Source organism: Melozone crissalis, unplaced genomic scaffold (genome assembly GCF_028551555.1).
Source record: "Melozone crissalis strain CALT ecotype California unplaced genomic scaffold, PUWL_Pcris_2 ptg000081l_1, whole genome shotgun sequence".
In the NCBI taxonomy this organism is placed as follows: domain Eukaryota; kingdom Metazoa; phylum Chordata; class Aves; order Passeriformes; family Passerellidae; genus Melozone; species Melozone crissalis.
The window spans coordinates 5,930,508-5,958,121 of NW_026535858.1; the positions used below are offsets into that span (position 1 = coordinate 5,930,508).

General features: G+C 46.2%; 2 protein-coding genes across 2 annotated transcripts in view; both read right to left on the bottom strand.

Annotated features, from left to right (window-relative positions):
- The window catches only part of XRN2 (5'-3' exoribonuclease 2), a 32,154-nt gene extending 12,376 nt beyond the window's left edge, over window positions 1-19,778 (bottom strand). The window contains exons 1-26 of the mRNA XM_054290454.1: window positions 19,654-19,778; window positions 15,569-15,696; window positions 15,378-15,489; window positions 14,990-15,101; window positions 14,191-14,249; window positions 14,022-14,111; window positions 12,945-13,017; window positions 12,797-12,847; window positions 12,488-12,645; window positions 12,021-12,095; window positions 11,756-11,889; window positions 11,612-11,669; window positions 11,416-11,523; window positions 10,937-10,981; window positions 10,509-10,640; window positions 9,389-9,507; window positions 7,137-7,272; window positions 4,942-5,049; window positions 4,766-4,855; window positions 4,215-4,287; window positions 3,376-3,459; window positions 2,651-2,748; window positions 2,494-2,573; window positions 1,300-1,356; window positions 670-738; window positions 437-571 (exon numbers count right to left, since the gene is read on the bottom strand). Of these exons, the coding sequence (XP_054146429.1) occupies window positions 437-571; window positions 670-738; window positions 1,300-1,356; window positions 2,494-2,573; window positions 2,651-2,748; window positions 3,376-3,459; window positions 4,215-4,287; window positions 4,766-4,855; window positions 4,942-5,049; window positions 7,137-7,272; window positions 9,389-9,507; window positions 10,509-10,640; window positions 10,937-10,981; window positions 11,416-11,523; window positions 11,612-11,669; window positions 11,756-11,889; window positions 12,021-12,095; window positions 12,488-12,645; window positions 12,797-12,847; window positions 12,945-13,017; window positions 14,022-14,111; window positions 14,191-14,249; window positions 14,990-15,101; window positions 15,378-15,489; window positions 15,569-15,696; window positions 19,654-19,728 (2,459 nt within the window). The 5' untranslated portion in view covers window positions 19,729-19,778. The remainder of the gene's footprint in view (window positions 1-436; window positions 572-669; window positions 739-1,299; window positions 1,357-2,493; window positions 2,574-2,650; window positions 2,749-3,375; window positions 3,460-4,214; window positions 4,288-4,765; window positions 4,856-4,941; window positions 5,050-7,136; window positions 7,273-9,388; window positions 9,508-10,508; window positions 10,641-10,936; window positions 10,982-11,415; window positions 11,524-11,611; window positions 11,670-11,755; window positions 11,890-12,020; window positions 12,096-12,487; window positions 12,646-12,796; window positions 12,848-12,944; window positions 13,018-14,021; window positions 14,112-14,190; window positions 14,250-14,989; window positions 15,102-15,377; window positions 15,490-15,568; window positions 15,697-19,653) is intronic.
- Window positions 19,779-23,789: 4,011 nt separating this feature from the next.
- KIZ (kizuna centrosomal protein) overlaps window positions 23,790-27,614 on the bottom strand; it is a 28,686-nt gene continuing 24,861 nt past the window's right edge. The window contains exons 12-13 of the mRNA XM_054290408.1: window positions 25,482-25,525; window positions 23,790-23,948 (exon numbers count right to left, since the gene is read on the bottom strand). Coding sequence (XP_054146383.1) covers window positions 23,845-23,948; window positions 25,482-25,525 — 148 coding nt within the window. The 3' untranslated portion in view covers window positions 23,790-23,844. The remainder of the gene's footprint in view (window positions 23,949-25,481; window positions 25,526-27,614) is intronic.

Sequence of the window (27,614 nt, forward strand, 5' to 3'; positions counted from 1 at the left end):
ATAAATGCATGGCTCCTTGCACTCCCCAGTACAGAAACCCACTTAATTTTTAAAGCTTGTTTATAAAAGCTTAAAAGACATTCCTGTCTTCATTAGCAGTCTTAATTATAACTTGTGCATAATATTCTCATTGTACCTACAAGCAAGCATCCACCAAACAAATTTTAAAAACCCTAAACAGCAGGAAAGTGACTTAGAACTAGCTGCTAAGAGGGGAAAAAAAGAATCAAAAAGCAAACAAGGCATTATTGCAAAATCACTGTAATGTTCAGTTTTCAGCAATATTGAATTTAAATATCACATGCTGAGGTGTTGAACATGGAAAACCAGCACCTAAGATTGAACAGTCCATGCCCATCCCTTTCTTTTTTTTAATTTAAAAAGGGAAAAGGAGGGCAGTCACCCCAGCAAGGCAGCAGTAACCCCACAGCCTTACCCCAAGGTTCTGAACGCTGACTGGTCCAAATGCACTGGTTTCCTGTCCCTGTTAAAGCCAAGCTGTGGTCTCCAAGGCCTGCCATCATTGTTGGTTTTTTCCCAGTCTCCTGGCTTCAGAACTGGAGCAGGTTTCCTGAACAATAAGAACAGTTCCATAAGTACTTGTCAGAGCAAATACTCAGATGGATAAATCAGAATTGAATGATTTGAAAGCTGACAGCTGACACTTACTTTGCCCCAGGTAGCACTGTAGCCTTGAAAATAAAGTCTTCAGCAAATTGTGGATCTTTGAATGAGATGCTAGAAGAAAATATTTGAGGATTAAGTTCATTGCATAATGGAGACAAAGCGAAATAGTAGTCACTGCTTTATGACCAAGAAAGCTATAAACACAGAGATAAGCAGAACAATTTCACTCTTCCAGATGGAATTCATGTTTTCCAGGACTAAGAAAGAATGAGGGTACAAGGAAAGAAAATAATGGTTCCCTGGAAAATTCAGCCTGAAGAGCAATGCCCTGACTGCACATACCACCTCCAAAGACTGGAGGAAAAATCCTTGTGACAAAGAAATGGGGAGCAGCACAGAACAATTCCAACCTCCTGACAGTGGCAGATGGAAAAGCCAGACCCTTTCTTTAACTGATCACCCACAGGAACTACATCCCCATTTAGGACATCCTTCCTACAGTGCCCTGACAAAGTGCAACTCAGCATTTATTACTTCTCTGCACAGCTGTTGCTCTGGTTGAACCAAGCTGTGCCTCTCTAAAGATAAAAATGGCACAGATCACAAGTGATTTTCAGTGTTTTGGGTGCTGCACTTTGCACACCCTTGGGTGAAAGCCCACAGTTTACTGACCTGACGGCAGAGTTCTGTGTCAGATCCCGCAGCATGGGAACAGGAGACTGCACCACCCTGGTGAAGAGAAAAACCTCTGTCAAAACACCACCAAACACATTTCTCACCATCTGCTGCTCTGCCAACTAAGCCTGCAAAGCATTTATTTCAAAGTTAACCTGCCTTTCCCCTAAACCAAGTACTTCTATAAGCACTGGAGTGACTGAATCCTTATTTCTTAATGCCACCTCTTTTGCAGCAGATGTGTGGGGATTCTCTAGGGTTTGTCCAGGGAAGGCAAGGCTGGAGGAGGTTTCTTGTTCCTGTTCTGTCCAAGAACAACTCTAACTTGGTGGTATTCTTCTCAACCATGACAAGAATGGAGAAATGTCTATTAGAGTGATCTGAGGTACATTTTCTGTTCAAGCAAGCCAGTGTTTGTGCACTTAATACAAACAAGGCACTGAACACCTGCTTGTATCTCTGAGCACAGTCAGAGAAATGAGTGTGCATCCTACAAGGAGAAGATTACATTGATCATTCCTCAGACTGGATGCACTCTCAAGAAAACTAAAAATATAAATATTCTTAGTATGTGTAGCTGGGAACAGCCCTGATTTTAGTGCTGCAGACTAAATGGAAAAAACCAAAATATATCTAAGCCAAAATATATCTAAGCTATCACTACCTGGATTTTTCTCTGATGTAATGCAGATTAGCATATCAAAAACAGAGTTTTTGGGTTTTTAGACAATGTGCACTAATGGTATATCTGATCAGCCCACATTAACATCCACACAAAAGCAGAGAAGCCAAAACATGACCCTACTGAACCAGGCCACTGAGCACTACCCCTTTTATTACCCAGGCCTTGTTTCCTCATAAAACAATAACTAAACACATAAAAATCAGCCTTCCACAGGCAAAATGACAAACAAACAAAGGTTCCTCAGCAAATTAACAAATGCATTAGAGTGCTTTAAAGATATCTGATGCTGCTTTAAAAGCCAAGTTGAGAGGTTAAAAAACGGGACCATAGAATGCAAATTTCACTGAGCTGGAGGTAACACAGGCCTGCTCTGAACCCTCAGACCTACACACGTGGCTTTGTCTGGAGCTTTAATTTACTCCCTGTGGGCACAAAACCATTTCTGCTGCCATAAGAGCAGGAGGGGCCCTCTAGCAGCAAGAACCCCCCCCAAAGGCCACACTCACTGATCCGGCAGGACGGCGTTGTCGTTCAGGGTGAGCTTTCCCTGGATGCCGTGGCACAGCTCCGGTGGGATGTCCACTGCCTAGGGAGGAAGGTTTCAGCTGCAGCACCTCAGACCTCCCATCTCACCACTTCCCCTGAGCAACAAGTGCAACCTACCTCTGTGTTCTTGGCCTTGTACTGCTCCACGATGAAGTCACAGAGGGGATGGTGCTTCCCGACAAAGAGGACATCGCCGCCAAGGCTGTTCCTCCTGGCTGGAGAAATGATGGGAATGGGGCAAGAGTTCAGGGGAAACAGGGAAGGAAGGAATGCAGCAAAGCAGCAAGGCTGTCCTGGTGACACCTCCACAAAAGCCAAGTTTCACTGTGATTTAGGAGAAAGCTCTGAGAACATAGGAAAGACAATGCCTACAAGAACAGGATGCGTCTGGTCCCAAGGACAGCTGGCAGGCAGTAAAATAATGGGAATCTTGTGTTCAGCAGAGGAATGCTGAATTTAGAATAGAATAACACTGCAGATACAGACAGAATTGATAAAAAACAATCCCAAACCGCACACAGCTCCACATTTTACCCACAAGAACCAGATGTTATTTCTGTACAACAGGAAAACAAACATTAGCCTTTATAAGCTGAACAAGTGTTAGAAAACAAATCCACTGAGGATCATTCTGATTACCAGCAGCACCCCTGAGGAAGAGTCTTGTCATAAACTCAACCCAACCAAACATTCAGGACACCTTCTTCATTCATTTACGGTGAATTTCATAGGTGGCAACAAAACACCGCAGTTCCTTAGCCCAACACCCCAATTCCTTAGCCCAACACCCCAATTCTTTAGCCCGACACCCCAATTCTTTAGCCCAACACCCCAATTCTTACTCTCTTCAGGAGTGAGGTCAGGGTACACTTTCTCCAGGGCAGCTCTGAGGCGTCGCTCATCCACAAAGGGCAACAACGCCACACCTGGCAAAACCAAAATGGAGTTTCCTCCCACTTGTGGAAAAAACCCAGAACATCCCCAAAAACAGACAGCAGCATGGCAAGCTCTGATAAGATTCCTTAGCCAAGAAACAGCCAGAGCAGTGTGAATCTGAAGGAATCACACTTTTGTTCAGATGTCAGATCTTTCTGTGGCTTTATTCAAACAAAACCTGTTGCACTCAAATTGAAAACCTAAAATTTTAACTGCAGTGTAAATTACACCCAATCACAGAATCTGGCAGACCTTGGAAATTAACATTCTTTAAAGAAAGGAAAAGTTGCATAAATGCTGTAGCTCTTTTTCCATTCATTGTACGCTCCAAAATATTTCTATACTCCCCAAAGTATTTTTGGCACAGTACTAATGAGCCACTGATTGTGCAGAACAAGATCCATTAATTAAATGCAAAGGAGACAAAAGACAATTACACACTGAGGCTGATAAAAAGAGAAGAATGATTACTCTAGTTCAGGACAAATGAACAAATCTAGAATGACTGCAGAAATTACCAATAATCATTGCCAATCCAAAACCAGTTACTGATTCGTAATTTGCTCTTCATACTAATTTCTTGACAAAAACACACCTGCTGTAAAATACTTGTCCCCACAACAAGTAACACAAGTTACCTTTGTGCAGCGTTTCTCACTAAGATAATTTTCCAATTTCTTTCTGTTTTTTACAGGTTTTTAAGACTAATGTCTAAAAATTAAAAAGAGGACAGTTGAAGTTTCACCTTGCCAAGCATACTTCTTCCCATTCAAATCAATAGCAAAATCTTCAGGGTAGAAGTCAATGATGCTTGATTCCTGGAATTGGAAAAACAAAAATCACCCTTAAAGTCAACTTTAACACGGGTTCAGAATGTCATGTGGTGCCAAACAGAAAGGTCTTCGATAACAGAAACAGCTTTCATTAAAAGCCATTTAAATACAAAGTGAGGATGAGCACTTGCACTACTCAGAGATTTAAAACAAGAAATTGAGGAGGAGAGAAAAATAAGGATAAGGAGGAGAGCTAATTAGGGTAAGTTATCTGGTCCCCAGCTAAGTTTTGGAAGATTTCTGGAAGAAACTAAACCATCTGAAGTGTAAGAGAACTGGGAAATAACATCTGAATTCCAATAAATCACTTTTAACGATTTTGAAGAACCACTGCAATCTTCCAAAACCTTTCCCTCCTGGTCTGCAGCATTTCTCTGCCTGAAGTGAGAAGCAGCAGGTCCCCCTCACACCAGTGCAAGATGACCTGAGCTTCCAGAGACAGGAATACAAGAGGGATTCTCACTGGGTCTGTCATGAGTTTCCTCCACGTGGGCGGCAGGAAGTTTCCACTGGCGGCCGGGAACACCCCCATCAGCTGCTCCAGAGGCTTGAACTGTTGAGAACAGACAGGCAGGTGTGAGACTCTTGGAATGAGAGGGCAGATGAGCAGTGAATGAGTTGATAAATCAGGAGCCCTACCGGTTTGGAGCCCTTCTCAAAGTCTGAGGGCATGTCTGCAATGCCCTCAAAGTCTGAGGCAAAGGGAGCGTAGTGGAAAGGGTAATACCAGTTCCAGGATGCACAGCCCTGGTGAGAGACACAAAAATCAGCAAATGAAAATCATGCAGCCCTGTCACCAGACATGACAACGTGGCAGAGAGCAGTTTACACTCCTGTTTTCCACAGCAAAATCCCAATGGTGACTTGGGGAGGAGGTGTGGGAGCAGAGACCCCAGCATGCCCTGCTGGGTGTGCAAATGTGAACAGTATTTGCTGCAGTGCTGAGAAGCATTCTGGTTTTCACTGGTGCTCCTCCCTCCAGCACCAGCACTACTGCACACCTGGAGTAGCACTTTGCTCTTCCCCTCTCCTTCTCCTGCCTTGAGCAGTGGGGAATACAAAGTGTCTCCTCAGAAGGGAGAGAATCAAGCAAACTCAAAACACACCAGAGCACCGTGCACCTCCTAAAGGAAACGTGGCTCCAGAGGGTCTAAGTCAAGCTTTCACCTCCTCAGCTATTTTTCTTAGCAGCACCACTTGAAACAAAAGCCCACTACTATTTTGACTTCCAGTTCTGAACGATTAAATGTCAACAAGGCTCCTCCAGTGATATTTTTGGTATACAAGTACAGCACCTGTAATTATTCTCTGCAGTCCTTTGGACAGACTTGGAATGTTTCAAAAGCCAGGTGGATTGCTTTCATTCTCCTTTCTTTTTTTTCCCTTTTTCCCCCTCCTCTCCAAACAGATGTTCCCTCTAGTGGGACATGCCCTGCATTATTAGCTTTCTGTAGGAACAGAAAGGCATGCAATATATTCTGGCACAAGTTTTATGCACAGCCAGCAGTAGTTACTGGAGTCAATTTTTATTATGGTGAGAAGAAAAAAAGCCAAACAAAGACCCTCAAGCAAACCTATTTTGAAGTTCCCCCAGCCCAACAGCTTCCTAATCTCATCTCCATATCAGCAGGGAGTGATTCTCCAGCTGCTCCATCCCCATACAACAGACTGGAATGGTCTTGTGCTCTTGTACCACTGAAGGGGACACTTTTACCCACAGCTCACCTTAAGGCTCATTTCTACCCTTGGAGGCAGGCAGGCACATAGAGAGTTGTGGGAAAATACTCTGTCATGATTAAAATACCACAGTTTCCTTGTGCCAAGGATCCAGATAATTCCCACCTATAAAGGCATCCAGGTGACATCTGTCCTTCACAAAAGGAGGTCATGCACACAAGGGTGGGGGGAACTCAGCTTCCCAGCAGATGAGCTGCACCAGAGCTTGCAAACCTTAAGCTTGATGATTTTCATCCCCCATAACAGATGAGCCAGAGCTCAAACTCAAGGAATGGTTAGAGCAGGAGGGAAGGGGATACATTCCTATTTTGTTCCAAGGGGAGAGTGAAAAAACCTCTTGGAAACTGCATTTTGTATGCACCTGAGGTATCTGCCCTGCCTGTGCTCCCAGCTGGACAGGTGTTAGCCACTGATGAAAAATACAAAGTTTTAAGAACACAGCCCTGTGTGGAAGCTCCAAATTCCTGCTGGGACAGGACAAACTCCCTGGGTTGGAGCACACTGTGCTCCCAGGTCACACAGCCAGTCTGACTTTGCCTTCAGGGCACGGAGCTCCTCATTAACCATCAGTCACCATGGCCCACTAATCTCTTGCCAATCTGACATCTCAATTATCAAAAGATTTAAATCTGATACAGATTACTTCAATCACAACACACTTCATGGAGCAGCAGCATTACAATCTACAGAGGAGACTGACAACTCTCTCCCTTACAAATTCTTACTGGCATTTCAAGGGCTTTGCTCTTTGTTCTCTCATTTAGGCACCTGCAGTGACATTATTTGTGGGAAAGGGAAAATAGCAGCAGTTCTTGCTGCACCAAGATGTGAGAACCAGAATCCTGGAATCACTGAGGCTGGAAAAGAGCTCTGAGAGTCCAACCTGTGACCAATCACCACATTGTCAACCAGATCAGAGCACTGAGTGCCACATCCAGTTGTTCCTTCAGCAGCTCCAGAGATGGCGAAACTGCATTCAAACCCCCAGTGTCAAACAGAATGGGCACATGTTTGCTTTACACCTTCAGAAAAACCCCACAGCTTTTCCAAAACGAGCAACAGACTGAAACAACTTCAGACAAGAAACTCTGGGGTACCTGATAATAATATCTGAGAACCCAGCAAAGCCCTTCCACGTAGGACTGCACAACCTTGCGGCGGAATTTCTCATCGGACGCGTCCACGTCGAATTTGTTTTTGTAGTAGCGCTGCTTCCAGCCAGTCTCCCACAACCTGCAACACAACCAGGCACAGGCAACGTGTTAACATGGATGGGCACCTCAGCAGATGCACATCTGCAGGTCTGAATTACACTGTAAAACAAAGCCACTTGCTGCTTCAGTTGCCATTTATATACGGTTTAAATGAAAGCAGAAAAAATGATGCTCAGCAGCAATAGAATAAAATACGACTGTTGGCAGAACTGACAGAGTTTTCCTGTTACCTCAAATATAAAGGCAAGCAAATGCATAACAATTTCTGTTCTGTTCAGACAAGCTGTGATTACCAGAGGCACTTCTGTAGCTCAGCACCCTGTGCTTGCTGCGTCACATCAGATGAGCTCCCCTTCACACAGGATTTTCAGTATCTCAGGCCAGAGGCGGACATTGGGAGCACAGGAGCCACCCAGGCCACAGTTCATCCTTCCTTCACACAGCTCCCCCTCATGTCTGTCCACAGATGGGGCAGGGAAAACAAACACTGGCTCCTCTTTCACACACGGGCAGCTGCACCCTTCAGCTCTGCTGTATCATGTCAGCAAAGAACCAAACTGGTTAAACCACATAATCCCTTGATAATGATTTGTTTTCTTACATGGAATTTTATTTCAAACCACTCCAAGAGGTCACCTCAAGCTGACACTGGTCAGATTCTCCCAGAGCCCTAAATCCTGTGTATGGAGCTTTAGGAGAGAGCCACAATCCATTCATGCTTCCTTACAGGATGCACATCCCTTTGGCTCTGCAAAGAGGATCTTTGCTTCTGTTTTGAGACAGTTGCTCAGGACACTTCCTAAATCTTTCCAAGACGATTCACACTGATGAGCAGGCAGAAAAGCCAAGAGATGCTTCCAAGACTTTCAGAAAAGCAGGTAAGCAAGAACAGAGCTCCTGGCACTGAAGGCTTAAGGGATGGAGTCAAGAACATCTGCAGGCTCTGAGCTGCCTGGCAGACAGACACTTGCATAAATTCAAAAAACCTTTCTGTGAGATAAAACCCATCTGTAGCTGACTGCAACAATTTGTTCTGGTTTCAAAGTCATTCTAAATACAGAATTTATTTTCACAAACAGTGTGGTCATATCTAAGACATCAATGCAGCTCTTTTTATTTACAATGGCAAGCACAGAATTAATTTCCACTCAGAAAAGGACATGAAAAAATATTCTGAGCTACAAAAGCTTAAAAAACTGTGGTTGAATGTAGCACATCCTTTTCCTTGGCAATACCAACTCTGTCAGAACCACTGTTGCTCGTGAATCACCACAGTTCATTCATACTGCTCAAGCTTCTTTTAGCAGCTCTGCTAACACTCAGATGGAGTAATTGATCCTTAAAATTTATGATTTTATATTAAAATACTGCTTGATTGATTAAAAAAAACCACAAAAACCAGTCTGCTCAGATATAGATACACTGGAAAGAAAATAAGAATGAGAGCAAGAATTGTGATATTGCTAGAGCTGATGGGCCAGATGTCACAAATACATTGTGATGACTGTGACCAGAACTCCAAAAGGAAAGAACCCTGAGTGTTAGGCCATGAGTGGATGTGGGCAGACTCCACAGAAAACACACCCCTGTGGCTGCACTTCTCAGGAACAGCTGTAAAGGCCTTCACCCTCGATGCAAACAGTTTCATTGAAACCCTTGACCAATGCAGACTCACTGGTGGTTAATTCCCAGAAAATTCCTGTCTTAACCACCCCAGGCTCAGCCCTCCTGAGACAATGCAAGAACTCAGAGCCAAACCAGGGCCTGCTGCAACCCAAAGATGGCGGAGAGCACTGACAGTGCTGCCCACGTGCGGGTTAAACAGCTCCCAGATTCCAGGAGCATTCTGCTCACATAATCAGGGAATGTCTCGCCAAGCTCGGTCTCAGAGGGAGCAGTGGCTGGGAGGCTGCAAACCTGCATGCATACTAATCTGGATACTTAGCTTCAACAGCCAGAGCTCACCCATCTCACTGGAATTTACTGGATATCTTCACCCTCCACGTTAATTACCGCTGGATAAAAAAAGATCACAAAAGCATCCGAAGGCAGCGTTGCGCTGAGCTAAATGGCATTAATTAGGCTGCATCTATCTCAGCAATTTGCTAACAAAGTGCTACAAAAAATGGCTTCACCTGATATTATCCTCTGGCTCAGGTTCACTGTCACTGTCCTCAGGTTTCCGCTTAATTCCTCCTCCCAGGGACGGGCTGCTGTCAGGAGTCAGGCTGGTGTTGGGAGATGCTGAAGTTGTCTAGGGTCAGAATTATTAGAGATAAACAGGGGAAGGTTGGTAAGGGGAGAAAGAGGAAGATTTATCAGGTTTTAAAAATGAAGTTAAAATTAACAGCTCTGTGATAATCACAAGCCTTCTCTTCAGTTCCAAAAAAACTCCAGGCAAAGGCTGCACAACCCATCATAGTCAATGGGCAAAAGGGAAAAACATATCTCTGTTAAAAGGCAGGCATTGATGCACACAGGAAAAGTTGTCACTGGCTTTGAGAAAGAAACAAGTGCAATAAACACAGTGGCATTTTTTAATCAATTCATATTCTGGATACACTCCAATTTTGGAACACCACTGCAGCTTCTGCTGCAACTTCCTTTTGTGGCACTAGTGAAAAAAAGGTGCTTCCAACTCAGAACTGCCAGAAATACTCTGAGCTGCTTCACAGCTGGTCTCTAAAACTCCTCTCAAATTTATCTATTTTAATATTAGAACCTAAAAGAAATGTCTCCCGTTCCATAAAGGAACTAATTTGTGTAACTCACGTGCAAAAAAGTTTTGAGATTAAAAGGGAAGAGCAGCAGAAATTTAACCTTGAAAAAGCACATTGTATTTAGACTTCAGAGACAGAACACACATCTCTGTGATGAAAAAGAACTTTTAATCTGTTTGCTGTTTGGATGAAGACTTATACCAAAAAAGAAAATATCTGTCATAATTGTTATTTAAAGACAGCAGGACTTCTAACAGGGCACTTCTTTCCAGTTTTTCCCTCACTAATACCTTGCCCAAAACTTCATCCAAGTTTCTCCCTTCCCCAGGGAAAAGCATCATTCCAAGCAGAAATAAAGACGACAATTTTATTCAAGTATGCTTAGAAAAAATCACTTATTAAAAGCCACTTCCTTGAAGAATCATGTTTGAGGTGCCAGCTTTTCAAGAAAACTGGACAGAGCAGACAAAAAGGAGTAACACAGGCTGTAATTCTTTCCTTTCTCTGGGCAAATGCCTCTGGAACATCCACTCACCGAGTTCTGCCTGTCGTGCATCCTCATCTCAAAGGCAGCTTGTCGAGGGTTACAGATTGCCTGAGGGCTGGATCGATTTCCCAGGGCTTGAGGGGAAAACTGACCACCAGGAATAAAGGAAGGCTGATCCCTCTGCAAGATAAACACAGACAAGGCTGCTGAAAGAGCTGTGTGATCTCCCCAGCACTGGGACGATGCTCTCTCACAATTTTCGGATTAACATTATGGGGAAATGAATGCACAAAGACACATTTTTTGAATATGGAATAGAAAAAAAAAAATCACCCTAAGTTAATTTTTTTAAACTTTGAAATAGTTACATATAAGGCAGAAAACACCATTATTACACCTGCAATTTCAACATCCAAAAACTAAAGTAGACATTTAAATTCTTGCTAGTTTCTGTATTGGGTAAGGAATTTACTTACCTTCAATCTCTTCCTTTTTTCTTTTTGTCGTCTTTTAAAGTTATCCTAAATGAAGAACAAAGGGAAATAAAGTCAGTCATGGACACAGACTCCTTGGCAAATGATTTCATTATAGTCCTCAAGTGACCATGCCATGAGGTTTTTAGGGAGTGTTCTGAATAAGACATGGGTCAATTCTTGTGTCTGCAAATCCCAAAGAAAAGGGATGGAATTTTCTACCCAACCCTGAAAATCTATGGGGGAAAAAAACTAACTGGGTACCCAAAACTCCAAAATTTTGGTAAGGATTTAAATGATCTACTAAATTTAGCTGCAGCCTTATTTGAGTGACAGCAGTGTCGAAGTGTTCACCAGAGATTATAACAATGAACATACAAATTCTGGGTATTTTTCTTATTCTCGTAAAGGAGTGTCTCTGGCTAATAGTAAGTGATTAAAACCTAACTTCAAGAATGTCAGAACAACAACAAAAAAATTACATCATCATCTTTCCTCTTTTTGAAAATGCTGTCTTCAACTTCCCCAACAGCCAGCATGATCATCTGGACCCGCTGCAGGTTCACAAATCCACTTTCAGTCAGATAGCCCTGCAGGTCAGAGAATAACAGAGTTGAAAAACAAGCCTGTTTTGTGGCAAAGACCCAGATATTTTTAAAGGAAAAGGAAAAAACTCACCCCAGTTTTGTGCACCACATTTTTATAGATGTTCACCAAGCGATCGATTGCTCCCTCCCTAAACACAAAGCACAGGGTGAGACTCCTGGTAGTGAAAAGCACAGGAGCTGTTCTTGCAGGAAAAGAATGTAGATTCTCATCTACCTGATCTCCAGAGATGGCAGGTGAGGGAGGAAATCATTCCCCACAAAGAAGCACATGAAGACCCAGTCATCAACACTCCTTTCAAAATCAAAAGTGAAAGGCAAGCTGGCCATGGTGAGCTCTCTCTCCAAGTACTGCAACACACACACAAGCAACAGGAGCTCAGAGAACACTGCAGGGGTTTGGATGGAACTTATAGGGATTTATAGTTTTGGATGGAATTTATAGGGATTTATAGTTTTGGATGGAATTTTTAGCACCTCACCTCTCGCAGGACACACAGGCGGATGAAGATGAACTCTTGCTCTGAGACCGGCATGGTGTCGGCAAACTGATCGTGCTGAAAAACCAGAGGGGACTCACGTCAGATCCAAGGGCATCCCAGAGCTTCTCCAGCCCCACTTGCAAGGTTTGCCTCAAGAGGAGTTGAGAGAGATCCAAAAACAGGCTCCCAAACCCTTGTGCCAAGTGTGTATTTCGGTGTTTTGCACATCTCTTCAGTTACTGATTGTTTGTTCTCATTCAGTGGGAAAAACTCCAAACAACAAAACACCACAAGTGGGGATATCAGGTTTGGCATGACACTTTGGTATTTTTATTTCCAAGGGGAAAGCTAGGTATTCCCAGCAACAATTTGCACCATGCTTCAGCTAAAACCAACAGCAAGAACGATTTGAGAATCTCCTTATACACTACAGATTAAAAAAATCCTAGAAATAGCAAAATTCTTACCTTTCCTTGTTTCTCTCTGGGCAGGCCTTGGCAATCCTTAACCTCATGACCCAGCTGGTTACAAAGAGCACAAGGCTTGGGTTTGTTTGGTTTGAACTCTTCCCTAATGATGGTGAAGTTTGGTTCGTGTGTAGCTAAGCCAAGCATGATCAGATCAGCTACCAAGCAAGGGAGAAGAATAAAATGTGATTAAGGATAAATATAGTCAAGTTTTGGTTTTTTTTTTTAATGTTTAGAAGCAAAGTGGATTCTGCTTCAAGCAAGATATTGATGTGATTACCCAGGAAACACAAGCAAGAGAGAACTCACCATCAGCCCCACAGAGACAGTGGTGAGTGTTTGGGTCATGGTTGGGTTGAGCTGCACAAAAGAAAATTACATTTTGTCAAAGTCATGCTACGTAAGTTATTACTGAGTTTAACTTAAAACAAAATGTCCACATTAATTGGAATTTTACCTCTTTGTCTCCTGATGTAATCCATGATTTTATGCTCGCCTTCACCAGGAGCACTGGCATCTGACAAAATAACCTGAAAAGAATTGAAATAATGGAAACAATTAATACTGCCACAGGAAAAAAAATGGTAATTTATATACTGAACACAGCATCTGACTTATGAATACTTGAAATTCTAACTTGTGGTTTGAGCTAAAATATTGTGATTTAAGATAAAATTATTTACAAGCAAGGAGCAAGTGAAGAGACTTTCACTTTGCTCTGCCAGTTCCAGGTTGAAGCTGACACTGCTTCAAATTCCACTGAAACGACCACGTCACATTTGATGTGTCCAATAAATTATCAGGGCAATGAAATGGGCACTAGAGAACTCCCAGGTTCAGCTCATTGATGCACTGAAACATGATCTCATCACCCCCTCCTCACCCTGACGAGAATTAGTGTTTATAAAACCCCTGTCTGATGGGGGAAATCAAGCAGAGCCAACTGCCCTCTAATTAGAGCACTTGAACAGCCAGCTCGTGGCACACAGCACAGGCAGCTGCATTTCCCGCCTGCACTGCTCCTTGTGTGCAGCACACACAGGACAGAAATGGAGGAGTGGAGTGGCTGGGCAAGGCCAGGGGAGAATCACCCAGCCCAGAAAGCCAAGAAAGCTGGCACTTCTATTTTCACTGCCTGCCATTAGAGGAACAGAGAAATTGAGCCTGCTGAGGAAGCAATTACAAAAAAGAAACAGTGCAGAAGATACAACTACAATGTATCTTGACACTTCCCACAAAAGCAGAAAAAGCATTCCTAAAGCCCTGTCTCCCCATTATGTGAAATTGTGGCTTCCAGCAGCAAACCTGCTCCTTGTCCTTCAATGAAATCACAGCAAATGGTGCTGGGAGATGGAGTTATCAGCATGGAAAGGATCTCTGAAGCCTCAGAGGGATGTGTGTGTTGGCCTGCTGTTAATAACAGCTCACAGCCAGGCCAAGAGACAAATCTGTTAAATTTCTACTCTTCAATTGGATCTCAGCCCAGCCCAAACATCCCCTTCATCTCCCTCAAGTGTGAAAGTGGGACACTCACTGTCAGGTTCTTCCAGCCCGGGTCGCTGTTCAAGCGGTCGGCGATGTAATAGCGCAGGCATTTAGCGAGATTGTCCATAAACTCAGTTCCCTGCAGAGGGTTGGAAGGAAAGGAATTAAACCAACATTCAGCCCCTGGTAATTGCTGGGTGCAGGGCCAGGCCACTCACCGGGGTGATACAGTTGCTGTCAAACCTCTCCTTCACCTCCTCCGGAGGCAGAAAGCCACCTGGAGCAACAGAGAGCAGAGTTACATCCAGATGGAACACTGCCAACATTTCTGCATGGCAAAACCCAGACAGCTCCCCCGGGAATAATTAACTCATTGAAACCAGACTGTTTAATAAATTCCCACAAAACCAAACCAAACCAACTCTTATCACTGAATTATCTCCGTCCTACAAGGTGCTGCCACATTTACAAACATTGTTACTTCAGCAAGGTGATTTCAAAGCCCAGCCAGCAGCAAACACTCCCCTCTCACTCCAGCTGTGTCACAACCACCCTCAAAGTTGCTCTGACTTTTGTTTCCTCATTGAATTTAGAGTTTCCACTGTCAAGTAACTCCCCTTGCTGGCAGCTTATTATCCCTGTAGAGGAGTATTTCCATCTGATCCCTGCTTTTAAGCATCAATCCTCCTTTCATCAAGCCGTACAAACAGGTACTTCCTTTCCAGAAGGGTTTTGGTTGTTTCTCACTGCATTTATCCCTGCTCTTCTGTTCAATTTATTTTCAAAAGGAATTAAGAGCACTCAACACAAACTCATTTCAGGCAGGAGACTGAAGAAGAAAAGATGACATTTTGTTTTGTCTCAGTTCTTAACTTTGGAAAACACAGATTCAGCCTTCTCCAGGCTTGTTCTCCCCTTCTCCCAGCAATGCACATACAGACCTTCTCTAAACCTTACTGAGGTGATCAAACAAGGTGATTCTCAAGGAAAAAACCTCTGATAAGGCCACTGCCCTACCTTTGGCCAGAATTTCTTGTCGGATTTTTTGCTTCTCCTCAGCAGCTTCCATGCCCTCCTTTGAGGCTCTGAATCTCCTGGACCGCTGTTGATTCATTTTGGCACGTGGGGCCTAAAAAAAGCACAGGAGAACTTGGGTCACTTTTTGCATCTAGACAATCTCTCCTGTCCTGAGAGATGCTTTGGGTCACAAGTTCTTACAAAGAGTTGACCTCTCATGAGACCTACTGATGGCCAGGTTGGATGGAGCAACCTGTGCTAGTGAAGACGTTCCTGACCATGGGGAAGCAGGAGATATTTAAGGTCCCTTCCAGAATCATTCCATGATTCTGAGTACTGAGGGGAGATGAGGATTTTCCAGCTGGAAAGCCAGCGTGTCAATACTCACCACTCCATCTATGGCCATGTAAAGGAGTCTCCTTGGTCTCACAATGTTGAAGATCCTGTCGATATACTCAAAAATCGCCACCATCATCTCATCTTCATTTTTGGGCGCTGGCCTAAAACACAGAGCATCCAATTTAACACCTGAAATGCTGTGAGAGAGGAACCTGCAAAGAGCCAAACAAAGAGCCTTACTTGTCCTCTGGGTGTGTGCAGGGGTGAATGATGCCATTCATGTCCAGGTAGAGGTTGTCGAACTCCACCTCGTTGGGGTTGGGCTTGCTCGTGTCAATGGGGACCTTGACACCATTGCACTCCTTGGCCTGGGGATGCAGTGGGGACAAGGATTGCAGCTATTAATGCACAGGCTCATCAAAGTCTGGTTTGGTTTTAATGGCAGCAGAGGAAAAAGAGTACCCACACTAAGCAATAAATAATTATTACTATTAAAATCAAGTGGCAGTAATAAGTACCCACACTACCTGCAACTGCACTTTTCACTATTAAACAGCACTTCTTTCTACAGCTGCTTTTAACCAGAAAACACAATGGTGGGTTATGGAAGAGCTGTTTTTTTCTCCTGACAAGAAGTTCTCATATCTCATATTATTTCCTCATCCTAAATCACCTAGAGCCACCAGTGTGCCTGGACTGCTCCAGCAGTGGATTCTTCAACATCCTCAACAACCACGGTCACTTTCGTTTCCTCACCATAATTTCATGTTTGTTTTGTTTGGGCCTTTGCTGTCGTTGGGCTTGTGGTTTGGCTTTGTGGTTAGTTTGGTCAAAAGGCAATCAGCAACACTGATTCTCCCTTCCATCAGCCACAGGCATAACACACATGGATTAAAACCCAAGAGCATGGAAGAGACAGGACCTGAGCAAGGAAAAGCCTCATGATTTTCAGAGGAATTCTGGCTGGAATGGGTTATAACACACTCAAAGGTGGAACAAAGTGTGCTCTTGAACAGCTGGGCATAAAGCCAAGCTTAAAAATAAATAAAATGAATGGCATGTTTTGAAGTGAAACTACAGTCACAGGAGTGCATGGAATGGGGAAAACTGGGATACCCCTGGGTCTCCCATCACATGGAGCCCAGCAGCTGCTGCTGAGCCAACAACAAGCCCTTCTCAAACGTCTGTCTGCAGACTGCTACTCACTGAGCGAGTTCCCCAAATCTCTGATGGAGATTCAGAGAGGAAAAAACCCCAAAACTTACAGATTACGCTGTCAACTTTGGACAACTTTCCTGCTTAAAGCAGCAGCAGGACTGGCTGACTTCTTACCCCCAAAATGAAACCCAAGTTTCATTCCATTCATTTCTCAAGTCTGGATGTAGTATTTAGGTTTGGCACAGTTATCCTGAGAGATGCCACCCCCAAGCACTGCTATTTGCTCTCCAGACACACACACACACAAAATGAGGTGGTGTTAGCAGTGTCAGTGTTAGAAGTGTCAGTGCAAACAGTGTACCCTCCTCTGGGCTACCCCCCTGGATTCTCCCTGATCCCCAGCCCTGTGGGATGGGAGCTCAATGGATTCAGGAGGAATTCCAGCTCTGTGAGGCAGAAAAGGAGCCCCCCCTCACAAGCCCACTGGGGTTCTCATGCAGCAGCCGTGTGCAAGGGAGGCTGAAGTGTGTGGCAGCGATATCTCTTGTGATACAACTAAACTGTTCACTTCTCATCTCCAGCCTCTTTTGAAACCATTCAAAACAGATCTTCAAACATGATACTTTAGCTGCAGCTTTATTAATTCCTATCCATTTGATTAAGAATATTCTCTCCTGGATTTTTTTATTATCTTCAAGATCTCCCTCTCATTCTTCCCGCTCAGCTTAAGAAGAAGATTATTTCTTTTTCTTAAATCTGATTAATCTAGCAAGGTAAGAGAACAAGGATCAACTTTTCAATATTTCAAAGAGACAAGCTACCGGGAGATACAAAATTTCTGATTAGAGAGATTTACAGCAATCCTAAAACACACAAGGAGCTGATTACATCGTGAGAGAAGCTTAAATTCATCGACAGGAAGACAAACTACAGCTTCTCCCTGCTGTCCTAGTCCACTCTCAGATTTATGACCAGATTTGAATATAAAAAAATGTTAATGAATGTGATTTATCCGTGTGCTGTCCTGGCTGTAATTGCAACGTGCTCTTGAGTAGGAACAAAGCAATGTGGATGAGGACAGCAAGAGCTGCCACTTCACTTATGGCAAATCCAACTCAAGGAATTTGTTGTGTCTTTCCACTAATTTTAATAAATAATTTGGTTGGTACAAGCTCAGTTATTGAAGACTGAAAAAAGAGACACATCATCAGTAAAACCAGGGCCATGCAAACCTTTGTTTTGCCTAAATGTGAGAGCAGCTTTGATTGCACAGAGATTAATCTAACATTTACAAATGTGCTGGAAAAGGCAAATCTGCTCTTAGAGACAGCTGCTGCAAACTGCTACGGATGTAATTGCTGTTTAAATTGTGGCTGCTTTTTGATCTTAAAGGGTTATTTAGGACAGCTCCTAAATTGAGGGTTCCCAGAACCCCAGGAGAGGTCACATCCAGGAGTTTGGTGCAGAGTCCAGAAGAGCCAGTGCTGCTGGAGCTCAGCATTAAGGGAAACTGTTAAGCCCTTAAACAACCTCCCTTTTATTCCATAAAAATTCCCAGGCACATTCTTAGATCTTAATTATCCCCCATTAAAAATTCACTTTTTGCAGTGACAGGTAAAATAAACTCCCCACCTTGCTGAGAGGGCCTGAAATCACAGCTGCAATAAAACCACAGCAGCAGCTCACAATTTTAACCAAACCTGTGCTTCACTGCCTGAACCTGCAACACAAAACCACCCTGGAAAAGCCCAGAGCTGAACATCCTGCTGCAGGCAGGGCACACCTGCAGCCCCAACACGGAATTCCAACACTTCACCCTCTTTTCCCTGATCTTCTCCATTGTGCTCCCACTCTTTATCCCCTTCCAGGTGGTTCCCCAAGGTGAGCACACCCTGGGAGGAGGAGCAGAGAGGCAGAAGCCCCAGCACATGCCCTGAGCTTTCCAAACCAGCAGATTGCAGCCAGTGCAATCTAACAAAACAGAACACAAATTATTATGGGAAAAGCAGCTTGGGAAGCAAGAACTCCAGAGTTTGCCTCCTCAAAAATGCTCGAATTAGCCCTGAGGGGGAGAACCTGACATGCTCAGGGCACAGTAAATCCACCACGGTGTCAATGAAGGGAGATCCTCCCATCCTCCCTGTCCCTCCCACCGTGTCCCATAGGATGGCACAACACCCCCGTGCCTGCAGGGATGTGCCTGAAGGAACCAGCACAAACAAACCACATAAACAAACATCATTTCAGCTGCAATGCTGCCTGGAAAGGCACCTGTGGAATCCTGTGTCACAGCCTTCACTGAAACCTCTTCCTGCTGCCACTGAAAGCCAGATTTTAGAGGGTGTCTTTGGAATAATCAGCTCCGTGTTTGGCCAGGAGATTATCCTGAACTAGAGTTGTAGTTCAGGAGTTTATCCCGAACTAGAAAACACCAGCAATGACACAAAACCCGCTGAGGCTGCTCTAGGCTAGAGCACAAGCAGAGGCTCGGTAGCTGCACTCGTGTTCCCAGCAAGTCCCGAACCTTGCTGCGGCTTCTAATTCCCACCCAAAAAAAAAAGTTGTGGAAAAGCAGGGACTGCGAAAAACATTAAAAAACAGCCAAAAGCGCTCCCTACTCAAATTTCACCAGCGCCTCAAATCCTACTTTGCCGGGTCGGAGTCGCACGAGGGCAGAGCCGAGGGCGTCGGGAAGGGCTGGAATTCCCGGGAAGGAATTCCCAGGAAGGAAATCCCGGGAAGGAATTCCCGGGAAGCGGCCGGAGAAGGGGGGATCGGAGGAGAAGCTCGATCCGGCCCATTCCCGCTTCCCCCACGTGCCCATTCCCCCCAGGATCGCTCACTCGCACCCCGGCACTGACCGGGGCACGGGGGTAACTCCGCGGCCGCTTCCACCGGGATCAAAAATCCGGGAAAAACTCCAAACCCTCCCAAAAAAACCCCAAACATCCCCCAATCATAAACAACACCCGAACCAAACCCAAACAACGCCCAAATCCCCCGACCCGCCTGGAAATGCCCCGGGGCAGCCCACGGAGGCACAGAGGGGACTCAGCACCGGGAGCTCAGCACGGGGGCTCAGCACCGGTGCGGCCCCACCGGCCCCGCTCCGCAGAGCCCCGGGGCGGCCACCGGCGGGCCCGCGCCGTGCCGGGCGGCCGGCTCACCTTCTCCTCGACGCAGTTGACGATGATGGAGGGATACTTGCGGCTGAGCCAGCGGAAGAAGGCCGGTACTCCCATGGCGGGAGCGGGACGGGCAGCGCCGAGCGGGACCCGCGGCGCCGGCGGCACTTCCGGGGTCGAGGGGCGGCGCGGGGCACGCCGGGAACGGAGGGAGGGAGGCGGGGCCAGGGCGTGCCCGAGGCGGCGGCGCCGCCATCTTGGGTGCGGGCTGAGGGCGGCGCAATGGCGGCCTGAGGGGAGGCCGGGAGCGTGAGGGGACAGCGCCCCTTGAAACGTGTCTGGGCAGCTCCTGGGGCACGAAAGGGACGCTCAGAGGGGAAAACAAAGCCAGAGGGCACAAAAGTGATGTCCAGGAGGAAAAGCGAAGCCTGACTCCTGAGACAGCCCCAGTGCTGCCCTCACGCTCAGCCAAGACACGCAATGTGACAACTTCTCAAAAACCGCCATAAACGAACAGTTTAATAGAAGACTCACCTTCCCTTAGCACCTTGTTAAAAAACAAGCATGGGGTGCTGCTGTAGGGTGTCACTGTAGGACACGTAACAACATAACCTGCACACACTGCTGTTCTCAAGGTGAAAAAAGGGAAGTTTATTTTTTGACTCCAATATTTATAGATTTTCTAAAGTGACAGTGGATTAGAGGGTGAAAGCGCCACCTCTCCAATGACACTGGACAAACCAACAGTTCATCAAAATTTTCCTCCTCCATAAAAGAATGCAAAACAATAAGTTATTTACAGCAACTGTGTGAGAAAGTTTGTTATAAAAATGTAAACATCTGAAGGCTTAGAAAATCTTTAAAATTCAGGGTGACGGGTGCTTTAGGCTGCACACACATGGCAGTGTTTCCCAGCAAGTCAATAATTAAGGGAGACATTGATGATTTATTTCAGTGCTGCATGAGCTACATGCTCAATATATTCCCTAAATCCAGAACAACCACTGTTACTTATATTCAGAAATCCAGAGCTGGCAACTTCCCCAGCACAGCCCCTCTTTTAGAGGGGATCCATCAGTAATTTCCACATGATTTATGTAACCCCAGCCAACTCTTCCACCTGCTCAGGGGAAAGGTCTGCACCTCTTTTTTAACCTGGAGGTGTGAGTTTCAGTGTTACAACAAACACGGTTCAGCTATAGGATACATGGAATTTGAGTGCTTTGCCAAGTTAGGAATACACACATAGGCGCCAACATCTGGATTTACTACATCCTTAAGGCTTGGTGGTTCCAGGGTGTCCTTGAGGAAAGGATGCACTAAAGAGGTCTCTGCATGAAAATATACAAAGATCTTACATTAAAGAACGTCCTGACTTCAGACAATTTTGACGCATCCTGCGTTTGGCAACAGCAGGAACGATTCAGGGCACGGCTGCTCTGTGCCCTCTGAGGGGACATTTCCCTTGCTGAGAAATGTTCCACGTGATTCCTGAGACCAGCACAAGGCAAAAGAGCCGCCGTCCCCTTGCTCTGCCCGCGGCATAAGCAAACACTGTTAATTTGTGCCCGTTTGACGGCACCAAAATGGAATTAAACGGCCGGGAATTAAACGGGATTAGCACGAGGCGGGTTTTGCTCTGCCGTGTCCCGTTGCTGCACATCAGCTCCGTTAGCAGGGCAGCCACAGGGCTGAGGACAGGGAACAGCGGCCTGGGAGCCATTAACAAAAATAACAAGACCTCAGCAGTGCTTGCTGAGTCAACGCCGCCGATTTGGGGAGCAGAGGGGAACCTTGCTACCTGGCTAATTCGCTGTAGAATAAATTAACCCGATATTGTGTCTCTCATTATTCTTATCCTCACTTGGCTGTTGTTAAGCCATTTTCTGTTGTCGCTCCTCTCAGTAAAATCTGTGACTTGAATAAATTTCCCCTGCAACTCTGTAGTGGCACCACACCTGTGGTATCAGCTGAAGATTGTTCTTTATCTGTTCCTTACAAAACGTTCCATGATTGAAGCTTCCTATTGTGTTCCTTCCAGTGTTTCTCCTCCCAGAATTTTGTAGGGATCACGGCAACTTAGCATGAACATTTTGTTTGTATTGATGGGCAATCAGTTGTTTTTCTGATAATGACGAAGAAAATAGAAGGCTGGCGGACGCAAATGAAAGGCAATCATCTTATCTTATAATTGCTTGGGTAAACAAGTGCTGGAAAAATTAATACTGCAGCAGACAATTCCTTGAAAAGTTGGTCTGAGTATGAGGAGCTGCTCTGGGTGGTGAGCCCAGGTCTCACTTGCACATCCATGAGCACAGCACAGAGCGGCGCACCCTGGGCAGGAAGGAGCAGGGAAGGTTTTCCTGCTCAGGCACTTTCCTGGGATGAGTGGCGTGCCGATGGGAATCTGCTGGGGGTGTGTTGATTCCAGTCCCCCTGTCTGTCAGTGTCACCTGCCAGCAGGGCCGGGCTGCCGCGGTGACAGCTGTGAAGGAGCAGGGGGAAGTTGACTGGCAGGATGTTTTGCATCTAATGAGTCTGTGCACAATAAGAGTATCACGAATAACGCTTCGGAAGAGCCCGGCTATCGCTCCCACACCAAGAGGCAGAGATTGCCTGCATGTGGCTCTGCAGCCATCTGTCACCTGTCATGGGCCGCTCTCGGGGCTGAGCCAGACTGGGGCGGTGGAGAGCCCCACAGACTGGTGTCAGGCAGCAAAGTGGGCTGACAGCAGCAGCCCAGAGCCACTCAGGAGGAGCTCAGAGCTCAAAGACACTGTGCTGCTAAGGAAATGTCCCTTGGCAGTGCAAGCTGCTGGATTTTTCCAGTGGGGCTGCTCCTCCTCTCCACGCTCCTCTCAGGCCTTGAGCAAGATACCCACCTCACAGCACAGGCAGAAGGCAGCAGTCCCACAGGACACAGGGAGCTGGTGTGGTAAAAAGGACATTAAAGCCCTCAGTATAGTCTGGCTTTAGTCACAGAATCACACAATCACTAGGTTGGAAAGAACCTTCGAGATCAGAGTCCAACCCATGCCCTAACACCTCAACCATGGCACTGAGTGCCACATGTAGTTTTTTTTAAAACAGGTTCATGGATGGTGACTCCACCACCTCCTCAGGCAGACGATTTTGGTACTTTATCACTCTTTCAGTAAAAAACCTTTTCCTAATATCCAACATATATTTCCCTTGGTGCAGCTCAAGACTGTGTCCTCTCATTCTGTCAGTTGCTGCAGTCCTTTAGTCGAGCCCAGGAGTCTCCCAGGATGTCAGCCCTGGTCACAGACTCACCCTGCTCCATCCTTGGTGCAGCAGATTTCCCAGTTCCCAGAACATTCCAGGCTGCTCCTTCACTGATGGCAGACCGAAACCCACAGCAGCCAGCTGTGCCAAGGGCTCCTGCTCAGTTCCAAGTCATTTTGTGCTGTTGAGCTCTCAGCCCACACATTCCTCTTATTAAACTGAATGTTGTTCCCATTTCTAGCTGGGTTTTGAGGGATGGGGTGCAGAGATTGGTGCCCGTGTTGGGAGATGTGGGGCTGCAGCACAGCACAGCTTAATTGGGGTGCTGCTTTCTGCTTTTGAACTCGTCATCATTTATGAACAGCTTTAACATGTCCCCTGGTTTCTCCCTCCCAAAGAAAATCTCATGTTTAATGAACTTAATTTTAGATAAAAGGAATGAAAAGAAGAAAATTAAAAATGCATGAAGCTCCTGGAGTCATCCAATTACTGTGATGTCCACACAGCAACACCAGCACGGATTTCACAAAGCAAGGAAAAGCAGGAAAGCACTGGGGCTTGCCACATGTAAATGCTGCTCTGTTCCAAAATGTGCTGAATTACAAATGGACGTTTTATGCATTTCTTCTTCTTGATCTGCTGCAGAAGAAGATAAAGATCAAACATGCCAGCCCACCCCAGCAGCGCCTGTCTGCATACCCACAATGCTTGGCTGCTTCTTCCCAAACCCTGTTTAGTGCTGGAACCCCAATATTGAGATGCCACAAGCCTTGGGAGGGGACTGTCACGGGGCAGGGTTCCTGTCAGAACAAGAAAACACTGCAGGCCAGAGAGAGCACACGGACAATATATAAGACCCAGTATGTTTATTTGGTATTTAAATTTTCTTTGCCAATTAAGTGACAGGCAGTGTTGAAACACTGTGTGCACACTCACTGTGTAAAAGAAAACACAGTTTGTTTCTTCCCCAAAGCCAGTGGGAGAATCTCAGTCATAGAAGTCATCAAAGTCGTCTGAATCCGTGCCGTGGGTCTGTGGGCGCAGCGCAGCCTCGAGCTCGGAGCTGCTGTCATCAGATTCACCCCAGAACGCTGTGGGTGAGAAGAAGGAAAGCAGAGGTGTAAAACCTTTTCTGTGGCTGTGCCACTTGTCACAGCCATTAGCACGAGGCTGACCGAGGGCTGGGAGTTGGGAGCTGCAGCCCCAGGTGCGCGTGTCTGGCGCAGTGTCCGGCAGCGCAGCGGCTGCGCTGGACAGCGGCCTCATTCAGCGCTCCCACTCCATTGTGCCACAAGGTAGCTGGGCAGAACATTTCCACTCCAAGCAATTTACTTGACCAGCTGCTGCCTGAATTGCAGCTTTGTCTGCTCTCTTCCCTTTTCTCCCCACTACTTGACCCTGCGATGAAGTCACCAGCGGGCCATGACATCAGAGTTGGCACAAAAATGGCAATGACATCACAAATGAAAAATCACCACTTGGAGATCAGAGCAGATCCAGGCCTGATCTCAGTGGAGCACATGGCTTTAACCTTAGGCTCTGGGAAACCCTTTCACTGACAGCAGCAGAATCCCACAGCAGTTCAGAGTCCCTGAGAGATTTCTGGAGATGTGAATTCTTCTGACCCATGGATAGGACAGAGCAGGAAGTGTGGCACATGAAATCAGGGCCACAGTGGCTGACAGAGCTGTGCTCTCTGTTCCCACCTAATCCAGAGGCTGCTGGCTGTCCAAAGGCAGCTGGAATGAGGCCCAGGGCTCAGCAAGGGACAGCAGGAGGGGGAAGGCTGTCACACTCACACAGACACTGCAGCTCATGTTTGAGGCACTCTGGTGCCTCTGATGGCACCAGCTCCATGAACACCTTATCTACAAATGCAGCATCTGCATCTTTCATCCTCCATCCCCGGCCCCCTGGGCCGCAGGAACATCAGAGCCAGCCCTGTGTTGGCTGCCACGATGAACAGCTCCAAGACAGGAAAGGGGCCAGGCATGCCAGAGCCTTTCAAGTGCCACCAAAGCAGCTGTCCTTGATAGCTTCTGTACCTCAGTTCAATGCCACACTTCTAAAACCAGGCCATTCTGGACTGCCAGCACCCAGAGCAGAGCTCCAGGCAGAGAGATCCTGGCTCCCAGCACTGCCCCGCTGGCAGGGGGCTCCGTCAGAGGTGGCTGCAGGCCCTGGAGGGCCTTGCGGGGGGTAAAGAGGGAACTGGAATGTGTGGGCAGCAAAAACACACAGGGTCCAGACACCAACTCAGAATAAAAGCAGCCTGGCCACACAAAACCTTCCAGCTGCACCCACCCATGTCCCAGGTCACAGGGAAGACCAAGGAATGTCCAGGTTTCTCCTTCTCCAGGTTCCCTCACCTGCTGTTAACTGGCATTTGATTAAACCCTGCAAATATCCCAACCCATTCCACATCACACCCCCACAAACACCTCCTCTCTGCCCTGGATCTGTCCTCCTCAGCTCCCTGCTGGCTCCCACAGGAGACAGGGAAATTCCATGCTTTCCCTTCCCTCTACCTTATACAGGTCATGATGTTGTTCTGGGAGGGCTTCTATGGTACAAATTTAACTAGAAAGACACTAATTTTCAGTAGTGTAACATGGGTCTCTTACCTTTGGATTTTATGGCAGGTACTGTTTCCTTCCGCAATTCAGTCCTGTAAAACATTTCAAACAATCAGCACAATGTCTCCAAAAAAAAAAAATAAGTGACTTTTAAAAAAATACTGTGAAATGGTTTGAAAAAACAACAGCCTAGTAACTTCTGTAACTATTTTTTTTTTCAAATAGCTATTTAATCACGGACTTCTTCACCTAAAAGGTGGAGAAATTCATGTGTAGGAGGGACACTGGTCCAGCAGTTCCTGGAGTCATTCCCTGGTAACAGCACTGATTTACACCAGCACTGAGTTAAGGTGCAGAGGAGCAGGGCCCTGCCAAGCTGCTGCTGCCTTCCAGAACACGCAAAGTACAGAAAGACAAAATCCAAACAAAACCAAATCCCCCCAGAGCTGCTCCCTGCACTTGCTCCAGGTCCTGGTGCTGTCCCCCAGCCCCATGGCAATGTGCAATCTCCACTGCCTTTGATCTACCTTGATGTGTGTGCAGCCCGAGCCTGCTCTGCTAAATGGCTGCTCTTGTGTCTGGAGCATCACAGGCCCTTTTGAATCTCTCAAACAAGCTGGAATCATTTTGATCTTTTGTGTGCAGTGTGTGCATTGTGCTGGGCCTGGGGAATAATCACACGGGGGCAAACTGGGGGAGAATTAACTGTTACAGCAGCAGTCCTGCAAGAAGCTCCAAAAATAAAGCTTCAGCTGATTTTAATAAGGAAGATCAAATAGGAGATATCTGGGACATCACTGGGCCAAGCAGTGAAATATAAGTCAATGTCAAGGTGCAGTTTGAAGCTGTGGCCTCAGTCACAACAGGACTCTGAAATGTCTGTGATTTGCTGTGTTTCATTTAAAAATGTGGCAGCCAATACAGAGGCGCTTAAAGTGGGGAGCTGCAGTTATTCCACTGTTGTGGAGGCATTTGTGAAGGAGACAAACAAAGCAAAGATGATTCCTTGCTACCGTTACCCTCAGTATTCAGTCAGAATTTGGGACTGCAGCTGGAAAGGCACACGCAAAGTATCACACACTGCAGCTACCAGTGGTGCAGCCACTCTTCCTTTTAACCCAGAGAAAGCTCCCACTGTTTGAATCTCATTTCCTCTCCAAAGGCTCTTGCTTTGTGGACAGAAATTCCCAGAATATTAAGCACAGTCCAGGTTCCACCAAGGCACCAAACCAAGGCAGAAGTGCCAGTATCGAGTGACAGCTCTAGCAGAGTACTAACAGTGATGTAACTCATAATGACCTTATTCAGTGAAAAGCTTTAAATTGCTGGGCTTCAAATGTTTCTCCAACATTCCTTTAGTGCACCAGCACACCAGCTTTCCCTTTTATTCCAAACAGAACTCCACACTGCCTTATACTCTCACTTCTCCTTCAAAGGCCTTCACTTGACAGGATACCCAGAGAAGATTTGAAGCTGGAGCCTCTGGGCTGATCCTGCTGAAGACCCTGAGCTCCTGCTCCCTTTGCCAGATCTCCTGGTCCTCAGCACTTTCCCAGGAGGTGCTCCAAGCATCCCAGGCTCAGCCCATGAAAGTGTGCTCAAGAGTCTGCTCTGTTTTCCCTGGGGTATGGAGCAGGAAAACACTTTTTGCTGAGCTGTAGCTGGCGGGTTCCTCCTGTGGATGCTGGCACAGGAACCATTTCAAGTAGCTGAGGAGAAAACCAGGGGGCAGCAGCCATCGCTTCCCCTTGGCCACATCCCAGCCTGCTGCTGGAATGGGAGCGTGGGGTTCCTGGGATTAACAGTTAACTTCTCACAAAAGCCATTTGACAACTGAGTTTTCCTCAGTTCTGTCCCACTTCTCTCTGTGGTTGTTGTCCCACAACAAACACCAGCGTGTCACTGCTTTGCGTCCAGTGCTGAGGATCACCAGGAAGGACTGCCCACATCTCCAGGACTTGCTCTTCCAGATCCATCTAAGGGATCCATGGGGAAAGGACCACCATGGCTGTAGAAACATCTGGAGACCTTCCCACTGCCACCAGAGCTTCCCACAAACAGAAAGATCAAAGCTGGCAGGAGAGCAGGGAGAGAGATGTTTGTGTTCTACTGACCATCATCTGTTCCCTGGGGTTCATCTTCCAGGGCTTACCCACCAGGTGTGGAATGGGGTTCACTCCC